The sequence below is a fragment of the Plecotus auritus genome (genome assembly GCF_963455305.1).
Source record: "Plecotus auritus genome assembly, chromosome: 8".
In the NCBI taxonomy this organism is placed as follows: domain Eukaryota; kingdom Metazoa; phylum Chordata; class Mammalia; order Chiroptera; family Vespertilionidae; genus Plecotus; species Plecotus auritus.
This window is the reverse complement of record NC_137782.1, coordinates 111,769,843-111,785,275: the sequence shown is the minus strand read 5'-3', so window position 1 is coordinate 111,785,275 and position 15,433 is coordinate 111,769,843. Positions and strand designations below refer to the sequence as shown.

General features: G+C 43.8%; 1 protein-coding gene across 9 annotated transcripts in view; it reads right to left on the bottom strand.

Annotated features, from left to right (window-relative positions):
- The window catches only part of NPHP1 (nephrocystin 1), a 107,919-nt gene that overhangs the window by 37,526 nt on the left and 54,960 nt on the right, over nt 1-15,433 (bottom strand). For 7 of the 9 annotated variants that reach the window (XR_013961370.1, XM_080683198.1, XM_080683195.1 and 4 more), the window contains 4 exons: nt 14,247-14,321; nt 10,558-10,668; nt 8,020-8,102; nt 1,084-1,160 (listed from right to left, as the gene is read on the bottom strand). Coding sequence is in view for 8 of the 9 variants with exons in the window: in XM_080683198.1 (XP_080539324.1) it covers nt 1,084-1,160; nt 8,020-8,102; nt 10,558-10,668; nt 14,247-14,321 (346 nt within the window). In the remaining variant the exon portion in view is untranslated. Of the gene's footprint in view, nt 1-1,083; nt 1,161-8,019; nt 8,169-10,557; nt 10,669-14,246; nt 14,322-15,433 lie in introns of those variants that run through there. The other 2 variants (XM_080683200.1, XM_080683201.1) reach the window with 2 other exon arrangements.

Sequence of the window (15,433 nt, the reverse complement as noted above, 5' to 3'; positions counted from 1 at the left end):
AGAAGAGCAAAAAGGAAAAAGAATCCAAAAATATGAAGATAGTGTAAGGAGCCTCTGGGACAACTTCAAGCGTACCAACATCAGAATTATGGGGGTGCCAGAAGAATAGAGAGAGCAAGATACTAAAAACCTATTTGAAGGAATAATGACAGAAAACTTCCCCTACCTGATGAAAGAAATAGACTTACAAATTCAGGAAGTACAGAGAACCTCAAACAAGAGGAATCCAAAGAGGACCACACCAAGACACATCATAATTAAAATGCCAAGGGTTAAAGACAAAGAAAGAATCTTAAAAGCAGCAAGTAAAAAGCAGTTAGTTACCTACAAGGGAGTGCCCATACGACTGTCAGCTGATTTCTCAACAGAAACTATGCAGGCCAGAGGGAGTGGCAAGAAATATTCAAAGTGATAAATAGCAAGAACCTACAACCAAGAATACTCTACCCAGCAAAGCTATCGTTTAGAATTGAAGGTCAGATAAAGAGCTTCACAGACAAGAGAAAGCTAAAGGAGTTCATCACCACCAAACCAGTATTATATGAAATGCTGATGGGTATTCTTTAAGAAGAGGAAGAAGAAGAAAAAGGTAAAGATAAAAAATATGAACAACAAAGTAACAACAAATACATATCTATCAACAAGTGAATCTAAAAATCAAATAAATAAAAAATCTGATGAACAGAATAAACTGGTGAATGGAATAGAATCAGGGGCATGGAAATAGAAAAGACTGACGATTCTCAGAGGACAGGGGGTGTGGGGGGGTGCGAGAAGAGATTAGACATGTATGCATTACCTATGGACACAGACAATAGGGTGGCGAGGGCCTGGGTGGGGTGGGAACCAGGTGAAGGGAGCTATGGGAGGAAAAAAGAGGGACATCTATAATAATCTCAACAATAAAGATTTTTAAAAAAAGAAATGAAGCACTCAAATAAAATGACCAAGATGTTAGCATGGAACAATACATTTTTAAAACGTGAATTTCCTATTTGTATTAGAACATAGCTATCTTCTCTGATGCCTCTTGTTTGCTTGATCTCTAAGGCAGGGAAGGAAGGTGCCCCATGAGAGCTGTACCTCTTCTGGATACCGAAGGGTCCACTTCCACACCTTTTTCATAAGGGGTGCCACCGTTCAGGAGGAGCTCATAAGTCCTACAAAAGAAGGGTATGCTGTGACCGAGACCTGTGGTGGATGTCCTGAGTCAATTACTTTTCAGCTCAGATATCTTTGTGTCATTGATGAGTGAGAATGGAAGCTGATCCTTCTGTGGGGCATCAGGTCAGTAAATAAGTCTCTTTCTTACCTATGAACTGTAGAAATACATTTTCCACATTAACATGAAAAAGATTATTAACGTTGTTAAAATGTTTTGAATCATCATTCAAAATAAAGCCAGGCCTGGGGGAGGGGATGCGAGGAAATGGGTGCGGTGGAGGGGTCAATGCAGGGGGCGGGGGGGAGGAATATCTTTAATACTTTCAACAATGAAGATTTTTTTAAAATAGCCAATATGAGTTTATATGATTTTTAAAATATAAAAGTAATAAATAAATAAAATATAAAAGTAACATGCAGATTGTAGTAAAAAGTTTCAATGGCCTAGAAATAATAAGGAAAAAGTGACAGCCACCTCCTTCCCCTCTAGTTTGGTAGTCCCTTGCCCTATCTTGTTCTATGCAAATGCAAACAAATACATTCCACAGTGAATCTCAAACTGAAGACTTTTCTTTTAAAATTACAAACTGCGGAATTGTAGAAGCAGGAAGGAGGTAAAAGGCCTCTCTAATTCTGCTGCCAGTCCCCACTCCTGCTCTAGGGGCAGCCTTGGGAACAGTTCACATAAACCCACCCATGAATGCACACAAACGCAGCTCTTTGTGGACCAAAGTGGAGTGACAGTACACATCCTATCCTGCCACTTGCTTTTTCATGTAAAAATATACATTGGAAATGTTTCTATATTAATACAGAGGCCTCTGGCCTCCACCTCATTTAAAAAAAATAGCTGTGGCTTTAGCAAAGATTGAGTAGACACACCATTTCTTCCTACCAAGTACAACTAAAACCTTGAACATTAATAATCTCAACAATAAAGATTTTTTAAAAAAGAAAAGAAACGAAGCACTCAAATAAAATGACCAAGATGTTAGCATTGAACAATACATAAAAATAAAACTCCCAAAATCATAAGAAGCCTGGGCTTCTGCATCTACCGGGGGTAGGAGGGCCAGGGTAATAAAGTGTCCCATTTCCTGCCTGGTGACATCAGAGGACTAGCACAGTCAGGACTTTCACCTCCGTCCTGTGGTAAGGAGGACCCATCCACCCTGAGGTGTCAGCAGAGGTGGAGGGGGGAGCATTACCTGAATTAAACATTTGGGGTTAGAAACTATGATAATTCCCCATTCAAAAATTGGGGGAAACTGTGGCTTGGAGACTTACAGTTACAAGGCACAGCAGGACTAGAGCCCTGAATTTTATGCAAATCTGGGATCTTCATCATCCTCTTCCTGACTGCCCACCTGTATCTCTCTGTGAATTTCCTGTCTATATCCTAGACTTAGATTTACAGTATGTGTGTGTGTGCCCATTTTAAGGTTAGATTTCTATGTGTGTGCCCATTTTAAAATTAGATTTCTATGTGTGTGGCCATTTTAAAGTTAGATTTCTATGTGTGTGCCCATTTTAAAATGTAATTGTCTTTGCCCTGTCAGTGTGTTCAGTGATTAGAGTGTCAGCCCATACACCAAAGGGTCACAGGTTCCATTCTCACTCAAGGGCATGTACCTGGGTTGCAGGTTCATTCCCCAGCCCCACCTGGGGCACATGCAAAAGTCAACCAACCGATGTATCTCTCTCACATCAATGCTTCTCTCTCTCTCTCTCTCTCTCTCTCTCTCTCTCTCTCTCTCTGTCTTTCTTCCTCTCTCTCCTCTCTCCCCTCCCTCCCTTCCACTTTCTCTAAAAATCAATGGAAAAAAATATCCTAAGGTGAGGATTAAGAAAAAAAAAGAAAATAATACAATAATGAATAAATAATGCAAGAATAAATTGTTTTGCATATGCAACACTATAAACCTACTTTCCCCCATCCTGTATTATAAATATTTGCTACCAGTTTGCCATTTGGTCTTTTTTTTTTTTTTGCCATTTAATCACTTTTATTATTCAATTACAGCTGACATACAATATTATATTAATTTCAGGTGCACACACCCCCCCCCCCAATTAGACATTATACAACTTCCTAAGTCAGTGGTCGGCAAACTCATTAGTCAACAGAGCCAAATATCAACAGTACAACAATTGAAATTTCTTTTGAGAGCCAAATTTTTTAATCTTAAACTATATAGGTAGGTACATTGTTATTAACTTAACTAGTGGCCCGGTGCGCGAAATTTGCGCACATTAAAAGGGGATTAATTAGAGGAAATAATTTAATATTGCTATTTGCCCTTTCTCTATAATAGAAGTGTCAGAGATGAAAGAAAATTAGTAAAATGTATATGAAAACCTTCCCCCTGTCAGAGTCTGGGGCACACCACGGGACCCAGAGTCAAGTCCCTGCCCACCCACATGCGCCTCAAAATCGCGTGAGACCCAGACCTGGCCGGCCCCCCCGCCCCTCAATGGGATAGATCCAGACCTGGCTAGTCCCACCCTTGTCAAGCCCCACTGGGCAGGGAATGTAGCCTCAGGTCCCCTGGCCTGGCACCAGGAGTGGGGAACAGCCTCAGGTCCCCTGTCAAGCCCCATCAGCAGGGGGGTGCAGCCTCAGGTCCCCCCTGGGCAAGGGGCACGGCCTGAGTTCCCCCGACCCAGCACTGGGGGTGCACCTTGAGGTCCCCTGTCAAGCCCAGCCAGGCAGGGGGGTGCAGCCTCAGGTCCCCTGGTTCGGTGCTGGGGCGGGGAATGCAGCCTGAGGTCCCCCAGCCTGGTGCCAGGGTGGGGGGGCATGGCCTGAAGTCCCCTGTCAAGCCCCACCTGGTGGGGGGCGTGGCCTGAGGTCCCCCGGCCCAGCACCAGGACGGGAAGCACACCTTGAGGTCCCCTGTCAAGCTCCACCAGGTTGGGGGCACGGCCTGAGGTCCCCCGGCCTGGCACTGGGGCGGGGGGAGCAGCCTGAGGTCCCCTAGCCCAGCACCAGGACAGGAAGTGCACCTTGAGGTCCCCCGTCAAGCCCTGCCGGGTGGGGGGTGTGTGGCCTGAAGTCCCCTGTCAAGCCCCATGGGGGCGGGGGAGGATGTAGCCTCAGGTCCCTGCTGATTGCTTGTTAAGGCTCCTTATGGGAACTTGGCCTCAGCTGCGGGTGCAGCCATCTTTGTGACAGAGTGATGGTTAATTAGCATATCCCCTCTTTATTAGATAGGATTAGGGTACTCCTAAGCTGGCCTTTGCTAAAAACTCAAGGGGCCAAAGAGCCGCATGTGGCTCACGAGCCGCATGTGGCTCACGAGCCGCAGTTTGCCCACCACTGTCCTAAGTGATCATCCCAATAAATCTCATACCCATCTGACACCATACCTAGTTATTGGAATTTTATTGACTATATTTCCTATGCTGTACTTTACATCCCCATGACTATTCTGTAACAACCAATTTGTACTTCTTAATCCCTTCATCTTTTTCACCCATCCCTCAATCTCTCCTCCCATCTGGCAACCATGAAAGTGTTCCCTGCAACTGTGAGTTTGTTTCTGTTCCACTTGTTCATTGATTTTGTTTTTTAGATTCAATTGTTGATAAGTATGTATTTATTGCCATTTTATTGTTCATATTTTTTTATCTTTTTTCTTCTTTTCTTAAAGAAAACCCTTTAATATTTCATACAATACTGGTTTGATGGTGATAACTCCAACCTTTAGCTTTCTCTTGTCTGTGAAGCTCTTTATATGTCTTTCAATTCTAAGTAATAGCTTTGCTGGGTAATCTTGTTGTAGGAACTTGCTTTTCATCACTTTGAATATTTCTTGCCACTCCCTTCTGGCCTGCAAAGTTTCTGTTGAGAAATCAGCTGACAGTGGTATGGGTTCTCCCTTGTAGGTAACTAAATCCTTTTCTCTTGCTGCTTTTAAGATTCTCTCTTTGTCTTTAACCTTTGGCATTGTAATTATAATGTGTCTCGGTGTGGGCCTCTTTGGGTTCATCTTGTTTGGGACACTCTGTGCTTCTTGGGCTTGTATGTCTATTTCTTTTACCAGGTAAGGGAAGTTTTCTGTCATTACTTTTTCAAATAGGTTTTCAATTTCTTGCTCCCTCTCTTCTCCTTACAGCACCCCATGATATGAAATTGTCCCAGAGGCTCCTTACACTCTTCATATTTTTTTATTCTTTTTTCTTTTTGCTGTTCTGATAGGCTGTTTTTTGCTTCCTTATACTATTCCAAATCACTGATTTGATTCTTGGCTTCCTCTACTCTATTGTTGATTCCCTGTAAATTATTCATTTCAGTTAGTATATCCTTCATTACTAACTGGTCCTATTTTATGGCTTCTAAGTCCTATTTCATACTGTTTAAGTTCCCACTGAGTTTTTTGAGCATCCTTATAACCATTATTTTTTGTTAGTTTGTTTGCTTGCCTCCATTTCATTTCATTCTTTCTCTGGAGATATCACCTATTCTTTCATATGGGACCTATTCCTTTGTCTCCACATTTTGGCTGCTTTCCTGTGTTTGTTTCTATGTATTAGGTAGAGCTGCTATGTCTCATGGAATTGGTAAAGTGGCTTTGTGTAGTAGGTGTCCTATAGGGCCCAGTTGCACAGCCTCCCCAGTCACCCGAGCTAGAAGCTCCAGGTGCACCTCTGTGCATACTGTATGCACTGTTCTGCTGTAGTTAAGCCTTGATTGCTGCTGGCATCACTAGGAGGGATTGATCCTCAGGCAAACTGACTGCAAAGACTGGCAGTGACTACAATAGAGGAGGTGCTATGAAGGAGCTAACCCAATAAAGCAGGACTTGCTTAAGTGGGGCTTTGGTGCTCACTGAGTCCGCCCCTTGAGTGTGTCACTCGTGGAGGTGGTGGGGTTGTAATTGGCATGGTCTGAAGCTGTCTGTTGGGTGCACTGGCTCTGGGGCCTCCCAGGAGATGCAAGGTCAGCAACCACTGTGCCCTGCCTGGCACCACCCAGCACAAGCTACAGATCTGCAGATGGCTGCTACTTGTGTTGGGCTTAAAAGTCCCCCAGAGAGCCCTGACTGGTTTGTCTCAGTGGATACAGCATTGGCCTGTGGATTGAAGGGTCCCAGGTTTGATTCCAGTCAACCATGTACCTTGGTTGCGGGCACATTCCCAGTGGGGGGTGTGCAGGAAGCAGCTGATTGATGTTTCTCTCTCACTGATGTTTCTAACTCTATCCCTCTCCCTTCCTCTCTGTAAAAAAATCAATAAAAAATATATATTTTTTAAAAAGTCCCCAGGAGAGGCCAAGCTGCAAACCAAGATCAGCAGCCACTAGTGCCAGGCTTGGGCCACTTAGCAAGAGGTACGGGACACACCAAGGCCAGATGCTGCCTGTCTGCAATTTGTGAACCATTGAGAGATTTTAGGAAAGTCTACAGCAGGAGCCAAGACAGGCAGTTTGTGTAAAAAAAAAAAAAAAAAAAAAACACTGGAAATGGCTTGGGTGGGTCCACAAGTTGGGTGTGGTGTAGTCTCAAGGAATCACCAGGGTGATGTGAACAGTGTTAACCAGGTTGATGGAGACTCAGGTATGGCACCTGTCTGACAGCTCTTTGGGGGTCGGGGGTTTTGGAAAAAGAACAATGGCCTCTGCCAGCACTTTTGTCAAAAGCTGCCCCTCTATCTCTTGCCCTGATGATAAACAATTCAGTTCCTTCCCATACATCTATGATGGCTTTCCAGCTGCTGCCCCAGTGTTAGAACTCACAGGGAGCAAGTCTAAGTCCATGCACAGACTCTTTAATTGGAACTGCCTGGGCCCTAGCTGGTTTGGCTCAGTGGATTGAGCATCAGCCTGTGGACTGAAGGGTCCAGGGTTCAATTCAAGTCAGGGGCACATGCCCAGGTTGCAGGCTCGATCCCCAGTAGGGGGCATGCAGGAGGCAGCTGATCAATGATTCTCTGTCATCATTGATGTTTCCATCTCTCTCTTCCTCTCCCTTCCTCTCTGAAATCAATAAAAATATATCATAAAATAAAAAAAGAGGAACTGCCTGGGCCTCCAGCATCCTTTGTCTCACTCAGCCATACTCCCCACTAGTTTTTACAGCCAGAAGTAATGGGGACTTCTCTTCTGGCACTGGAACCTGGGCTTTGGGGCCTGGTGTGAGGCTCGGACCCCTCACTCCTCAGGAGGGACTTTAGCAACCAAGATATCCCTCCCAAATTATATCCAGCACACATAGGGTGTGGGACCAGCCTATTCTGTGTCTCCATCCCTCCTACCAGTCTCAATATGGTTTCCTCTTTAAGTCCCTGGTTGTAGGACTTCCATTCATCCAGATGTTAAGTGGTTCTGAATGATGGTTGTTCTGTAGTTTAGTTATAATTTGATGTAGTTGTGGGAGGAGGAGCATGGTGTGTTTGCCTATACCACCATCTTGACCAGAAACCCACCTTTTGGTCTTAAGTTTTAAATTTGCTTACTGTGGCTGCCATAACAAGTTCAATGTTCCACCTACAGAAGAAATGCAGAATCACAGAGGCCCTGGGGACCCTGGACTTAGCTTTCCCTCGTTTTGGAGGGTATTGGGCTGTTTCAGCACTGTGAAAAGAACTAATCCCACACAAAATTACTGAGGAATATTCTCGGCAAACAGTTTGTACAAACATCTTTTAAAATCCCTTTTCTATGTGTCACTTCCCCTCTCTAGCATGAGACTTACATGCTGTTTTCATACCCTACCTGAAGGAACATAAAAGCAGATTCAAAGCCTTCTCCCCATAAGCTACTGAAATGCTAACAGAGCATACATTTGGCAAATCTAGATTCTAAAAACTGATCTACAAAGTTACCCATTTAGAAGGAATATATAACCAACTTACTTTGCTGGAATTGGAATTCCACTGGCATCAAAAAGTTTAAGAAACACCCAGCCACAGCTTAATTCTCCTCTTTCACCAGTTGACTAGGAAATAAAAACATAGATGAAACAATGTCTGAAGCAGTCAAATTTATTTGTTTAATTAATTAATTTATTTATTTATTATTATTTTTTAATATATTTTTATTGATTTCAGAGAGGAAGGGAGAGGGAGAATAAGAGATTGATACGTCAATGTTAAGACAGAATCATTGACTGGCTGCCTGGAGCCCGCAACCCAGGCATGTGCTTTGACAGGAATCAAACCCTGGACCCTGCAGTCCACAGGCCAATGCTCTATCCACTGAACCAAACCAGCTAGGACTGAAGCAGTCAAATTTATAATCACATACCAGGTCCTTTTAAAGGTACAAAATTAGTATTCACTTTAGACTAAAAAACTCTTCACAAGAAAATAAAGTGAAGCACAGCAGAGTCCCTTTGTACCTGCAGAGCTCATGGCCATATGCAAACCCCTCTGAAAATCTCTATACCTGAGAGGCCCTGGCCAAGTAGCTCCATTGGTTTGAGCATCGTCCCAATACACCAAGATTGAAGGTTTGATCCCCAGTCAGGGCACATACAAGAATCAACCAATCAACCAATGAATGAATAATAAGTAGAACAAATCAATGTTTCTCTCTCTCTCTCTCTCTCTCTCTCTCTCTCTCTCTCTACCTGATTGATGAGGTGGCAGCTGGTGCTTGAGTCTCCTGAGTGACAGGTCATGGGATGAGCTCAAATCACATCGACAGCACCTGAGGTCAGGAAGCCTTGTCTCCCTGGCAGATAAATGAGCAAGTTAAATCGTTCAAGGGTCTTTCCTGCTCAGAACTTTGCCCAACAGTTAACTGTCAGAGGCCACTGGGGAACACTGGGGCCCACTCAGGGGACCAGCTCCTCTCCTATCCTATCCTCATTACACAGACGGATGAATCTGCCTTAAAGAAATGAAAGGATGGTGTAAGACCACCGATGTAAGAACAGTGGGCTCTCTGGGTGGGGACTTGACTCTGGGTCCCCCTGTTAATGTGCACGAATTTCGTGCACCAGGCCACTAGTGTGTGTGTGTGTGTGTGTGTGTGTGTGTGTGTGTGTGTGTGGCAAGGGGGCACAGCCTCAGGTCCCTCATCAAGCACAGCTGGGTGGGGGGCGCAGCCTAAGTTCCCCCGACCCAGCACTGGGGGTGCACCTTGAGGTCCCCCGTCAAGCCCCCTGCGTGGGGAGCATGGCCTGGGGTCCCCTGTCAAGCCCCGCCAGGCAGGGGGGCACAGCCTCAGGTCCCCTGGCCTGGTGCTGGGGCAGGGGGTGCAGCCTGAGGTCCCCCGGCCTGTTGCCGGGGTGGGGGTGCAGCCTGAAGTCCCCTGTCAAGCTCCACCTGGTTGGGGGTGCAGCCTGAGGTCCCCCAACGTGGCGCTGGGGCGGGGGAAGCAGCCTGAGGTCCCCTAGCCCAGAACCAGGACGGGAAGCGCACCTTGAGGCTCTGTCAAGCCTCGCCGGACAGGGGGCGTGGGTCAGGTCCCCTGGCCTGGCACTGGGGCAGGGGTCATGGCCTGAGGTCCCCTGGCCTGGCGCCAGGGCAGGGGGCAAGGCCTGAGGTCCCCCAGCCTGATGCCAAGGCAGGGGGCATGGCCTGAGGTCCCCTGTCAAGCCCTGCCAGGTGGGGGGGGCACGGCCTGAGGTCCCCTAGCCCAGAACCAGGACGGGAAGCGCACCTTGAGGCTCCTGTCAAGCCTCGCCAGACAGGGGGTGTGGCCTCAGGTCCCCTGGCCTGGCACTGGGGCAGGGGTCATGGCCTGAGGTCCCCTGGCCTGGCACCAGGGCAAGGGGCACAGCCTGAGGTCCCCCAGCCTGACACCAGGGCAGGGGGCACAGCCTAAGGTCCCCTGTCAAGCCCCACAGGGGCGGGGGAGGGTGTAGCCTCAGGTCCCTGCTGATTGCTTGTTAAGGCTCCTTAAGGGAACTTGGCCTCAGCTGCGGGTGCAGCCATCTTTGTGATGGAGTGATGGTCAATTAGCATATTCCCTCTTTATTAGATAGGATATACACAGACACTGAGTGGCCAGATTATTATGCATTCAGAGATCATAATAATCTGGCCACTCAGGGTATAATATTAAAATCACTGCCATTGCCCTAACTGGTTTTGCTCAGTGGATAGAGCGTTGGCCTGTGGACTGAAGGGTCCCAGGTTCGATTCCGGTCAAGGGCATGTGTCTTGGTTGAGGGCACATCCCCAGTGGGAGGTGTGCAGGAGGCAGCTGATCGATGTTTCTCTCCCATCGATGTTTCTAACTCTCTATCCCTCTCCCTTACTCTCTGTAAAAAAATCAATAAAATATATTTAAAAAAATAAAATAAAATCACTGCCATTCCCATTCCTCAAGGATTAAAATTCTATAACAAAAATCTCAATTATTTTACTTGTAAATACAAGCTTTTAAAAAAACCTTCCCTTTCAACTGATACATGAGAAAGCCTTATTTGTTAACTGACATACATTACGAATATAAGAAATTCCAAGTTCAAATAATATTCCAAGATCGGGAGATGCAGAATTGGACCTGATAAAACAATCACCATCAAGCAAGCACGGCAAGGTGCCAGTAACCTGAAACAATAAGAAAACTAAAGTCACCAATAAAAATTTAAACTGGGGGAAGTTTTCAGCTCCATTCACCTGTAAATGACTGCTGTTCCCTACCAAAATCTTTCTAGATGCTGGACAAGACCACCAGCATGACCTTGCATCACAGTAAAGGTCTCTTAAAGGAAACAAAGAGCAGATGGACTGGACTCATCTGAACTAATGATTTGAAATTTAAAACTTTAACTTTGTGTTAAAGGGAAATAACTTTACGTTCACTTACCCTTTCCTTAGAGAGGCTAAGCAAACCAAGTAATACCTACATGCCTAGAGGTGTGATGGATGTCATTTGCATATACTGTATAAGATTTTTATACTAACCATAGTTCCTTGTGAATAGAGCTAAAATTAAAGACTTCATACACACATTGATATGTGATCGCCGGAAGCCAATTCCAGCATGTCAGCAGGGCTGAATCATTTGGGACAGCTGAGGGCATTTCCCCAAACCTGAAAAGGATGCATAAATGATTGCTTGCTGCCAGCAATCTACATGTTATTGCCTCCTACTGGCCAAACACCTGAACAGCCATAGGCAGTTCCCCCAATCTGACAATGGATTCTGTATACTAAGCCTTGCCTTTGATATGTATATCTACCTTGTTTTAGGACAATTTATGTTAATAGGACAATTTGTGTATTCTTTATTTCAGCTACTAGAGGCCTGGTGCATGAATTCATACATATATAGATATATATATAGATATATATAGATATTTATAGATATAATATATATATTATATATATATTATATATAATACATATATGTTATACATATATATATTCAACATATATATATATATGTTAGTCTTCATTTCCGATTTGTTGTTTTTCATTATTTCTATGTATTTTTCATGCTGTTGAGCATTCTAAAAACTATTACTTTATACTCCGTTTCCAATAAATTGCTTTTCCTCCATTTCATTTAGCTCTTTTTCTGAAGAGTCCTCCTGTTCTTTCATTTGGGCCTGTTTCTTTTTTTTCCCATTTGTGCTGTTTCTTTGTGTTCATTTCTGTGTATTGGATAATGCTGCTATCCTCCCAGTCTTGGTGCAGTGGCATTCTGTGGGACCCAGTAGTGCAATCTCCTTGATCTTCTGAGCTGGGTGCTCTAGGAATGTCCCTTGTGTGTGTTATGTGGGCCTACTGTTGCATTTGGGTCTTCACTGCTATTGTCCCCTTCATGGGAGGGTTCAGCACTCAGGCTTGCTGACTGGGAGGCTCAACCCCGACCATGTCATGCCATCCGGGACTGACACATCATGGGGGCAAATTCAACAGCATTGGAGCAAAATTCAACGAGCTCCACAAGTAGCAGATCCAAAGTTTTTTTCTTTCTTATCTTTTTTCTTTCATATCTTTTATTTATTTATTTATTTTCATTCTATTCTTTTTTTATTTCTCTTTCTTTAGTTTTTATTTTTAATTTATTTTTTCTTTTCTCTTTTCTTTTCCTGTTTTCCTTTTCCTATTTCAGATTTATTTTATTCATTATTATTACAGCTTAAAAATTATCGTTTCATTATTTTTTCTTTTATTTTTTTATTCTTATTCTATTTCTTTCCCATCTTTCATATTCTCTTTTTTGTTTTGTTTTGTTTGTTCATTTGTTTTTGTCTCCTCTAATTCTTTTGGTCTTGTGTCTTTTAGGTTTTTTTGTTTGTTTGTTTGTTTGTTTGTCTTTTGTTGTTGAGTTTCATGTTGTTTTAGGTTTGGTCTTATTTTGTTCTGTCAGCACCTGTGGAGGCTGTGAATCACTGTTCCTGCCTGGCCCTGGGCAACCTGACTGAACCACACCAGGGCACAGCCACAAGTAGTCCAGGGGGTAGGGCCTCCATAGGACAGAGGCTGTGTCTGCCTCAGGTCTTGTACCTTAAATATATATATTGTGAGCTGCTCTCACTCCCCCCATAGAACCGGGCTCTGTAGGGGTATCTAGGTTTTGGCCAGGATGCTTTAAACAGATTTGTGTTGGGGATAGTACCTATACCTTGTAAAAAGCGGTAGCAGGCACTTCCTCTCCTTCAAATGCTTCAGCTCTGCCTGGCTCACGGGCATCCCCTTTCGGCCACCCCAAGCAAAAGGCATTTTTTTTCAAAATAAAAATCATCCCCACTACACACGCCAATCTTTCGGCAGGGCCTCCGCCCAGGCTCAGACCTGGCCAAATATCCGAGTCCCTTATGCTGCCAGACCCAGTCACATGGACACAGATATCCAGCCCAGAGCCATTCCCTCTGGTCTCAGGCTGTAGCAGGGTGGGGCAGAACCAGCCGTTGCCCTGGTGGGAGAAGGGGCATCTGCTATACACTCAAGGTAGACAGGACTGATCCTCTTCCGTGGGATCAGAGAAAAGGAAATAATAAATAAAAACTAAAAAAAAAAAAAAAAAAAAAAAAAAGGAAAGAGAAAAAAATAGAATGAAAGGGAAGAAAGAAATGTTATGAAAGAAAAAAGATAAGAAAGAAAGAAAAAAACTTTGGATCTGCTACTTGTGGAGCTCGTTGGATTTTGCTCCAATGCTGTCCAGCCCCCACCTGAACTCCACAAAAAGTCCTACCGCAGATTACAGGGTCCCTCAGATTCACTGCTGGGTGTACCGGTCAGACCCTTCTGCCAGTCCCAAATTCCAATGCATGGCTCCTCCCATAAACACAGATTGAGCCGAAACCGGTTTGGCTCAGTGGATAGAGCGTCGGCCTGCGGACTGAAAGGTCCCAGGTTCGATTCCGGTCAAGGGCATGTAGCTTGGTTGCGGGCACGTCCCCAGTAGGGCGTGTGCAGGAGGCAGCTGATCGATGTTTCTCTCTCATCGATGTTTCTGACTCTCTATCCCTCTCCTTTCCTCTCTGTAAAAAATCAATAAAATATATTTTTTAAAAAAAATTAAAAAAAAAAAACACAGATTGAGGTGAACTTCCCAGGCTGGTGTTGTGACAAAGCAATCACTCTTTGAATATGGTGGTGTGGTTTGAGACTCTCAAGTGGACCGAAACACCACTGATTCCCACTGCCCAATTATACCAGAGGACAGGGGCTGGACTGCCACACCTTCCCTCTGGCTTCCCAGCCATGCAGCTCACCCTCTCCTCATCTCTTCCTGTCCCCTCTCCACACTCCCCGCTCACAATAATTCAGATCAGCTACATTTCAACTGGTTTTTCAAGTTGAATGCTCTGAAATTTAGCCACAAGTCTAGTCTGGTGCTGGAAGCAAGTGGACAGAGCTTCCTGCTAGTCTGCAGCCATCTTGGAATCTTCCTCCAGCGAACATTTTTCTGAATTGAACCCTGAAATCCACTGAATGAGGTGATTCACAGAATTATAACTTTGCTGAATCAGAAACATGAATAATTTTTGTCGGTCCTCAAAGAACATTAAATAATCTAAAGATTTAAATATGACCCCCATATAGTCTGTGCTAAACGTAAGTATATCATTTCAGAAATACACTTTGACAGCCTCACCTTAGAAATTAATTGTATGACACTTAACAATAAAAGAAATTCATCTTTCATTCCATTCACTCAGCAGATGACTCACCTGAGGAGAAAAGGTCCATGTTCTGGGCTTTTTAGGCTGCCATGTGGCTCTGACTGTATGAATGTTGCTCAGAACCTGAAATGAGATTTTCCCATTAGAAATCATGTAGAAAGCTCTCTGAAACACCACTACTTCTACACCCTAAACAGTTAACAGTGGCTAAATTGTGTGGAGAGGAGGGAGAAGGGATCTTTCACTTTTTACTATGTGCAATTCTGTCATTTCTGCTTTTTAAAATCAAGTACATATATAACTTTTTAAATGATTAACAAAAAGCAAGTGTTAAAGCACTTTATAAAACAGAGAAGGACTAATAAAATGATTTCAGACTCTTATCTTTGCATTAGTGATAAATTATATTAAGTGAAATTAATATTTGAGATAGAAAAGTAAGTTTCAGGTACAAAATGACCTTTAAGAAACGTGAATCATAAGAACATTTCATGTGTAGTCTGTCACCCTGCCCCTGACACAGACAAGGCTGACAGCTCAGATATATGGTTCCATCTTCTTCAAGATCTCAATGCCCATAAATTATATTATTTCTGCAATTTAATCTCCTAAAATGCTACTGAAGAAGTTAGTCACACAATATACATAAAACAACAAAATACAAGAGGAGCCAAAACTATAAAGAAAAGTTCAAATTCTATAAAGTTACAGTCAAAATTGACATCTTCCAAAGAAAAGGTAACAATTTTTATCTTCAATAAAAAATATTTAAAAAAAATATTTTAGTATAGCACTTCTAAAACTAATCTTTTTTTTTTAAATATATTTTATTGATATTTACAGAGAGGAAGGGAGAGGGATAGAGAGTCAGAAACATCGATGAGAGAGAAACATCGATCAGCTGCCTCCTGCACACCCCCCACTGGGGATGTGCCCGCAACCAAGGTACGTGCCCTTGACCAGAATCGAACCTGGGACCTTTCAGTCCGCAGGCCGACGCTCTATCCACTGAGCCAAACCGGTTTCGGCTAAAACTAATCTTTAAAAGTAATTAGAAATTATCCCAAACATGTCATCTGAGGTCAAATTCAATTCACTGCCCTTTAAGTCCCTACGGTAGGCAGTTAGCAGTATCTTACGGGCGTGCAGGAGGCAGCCAATCAATGATTCTCTCTCAACATTGATCTCTCTCTCCCTCTCTAAAATCAATAAAAATATTTTTTAAAAATTCCTGG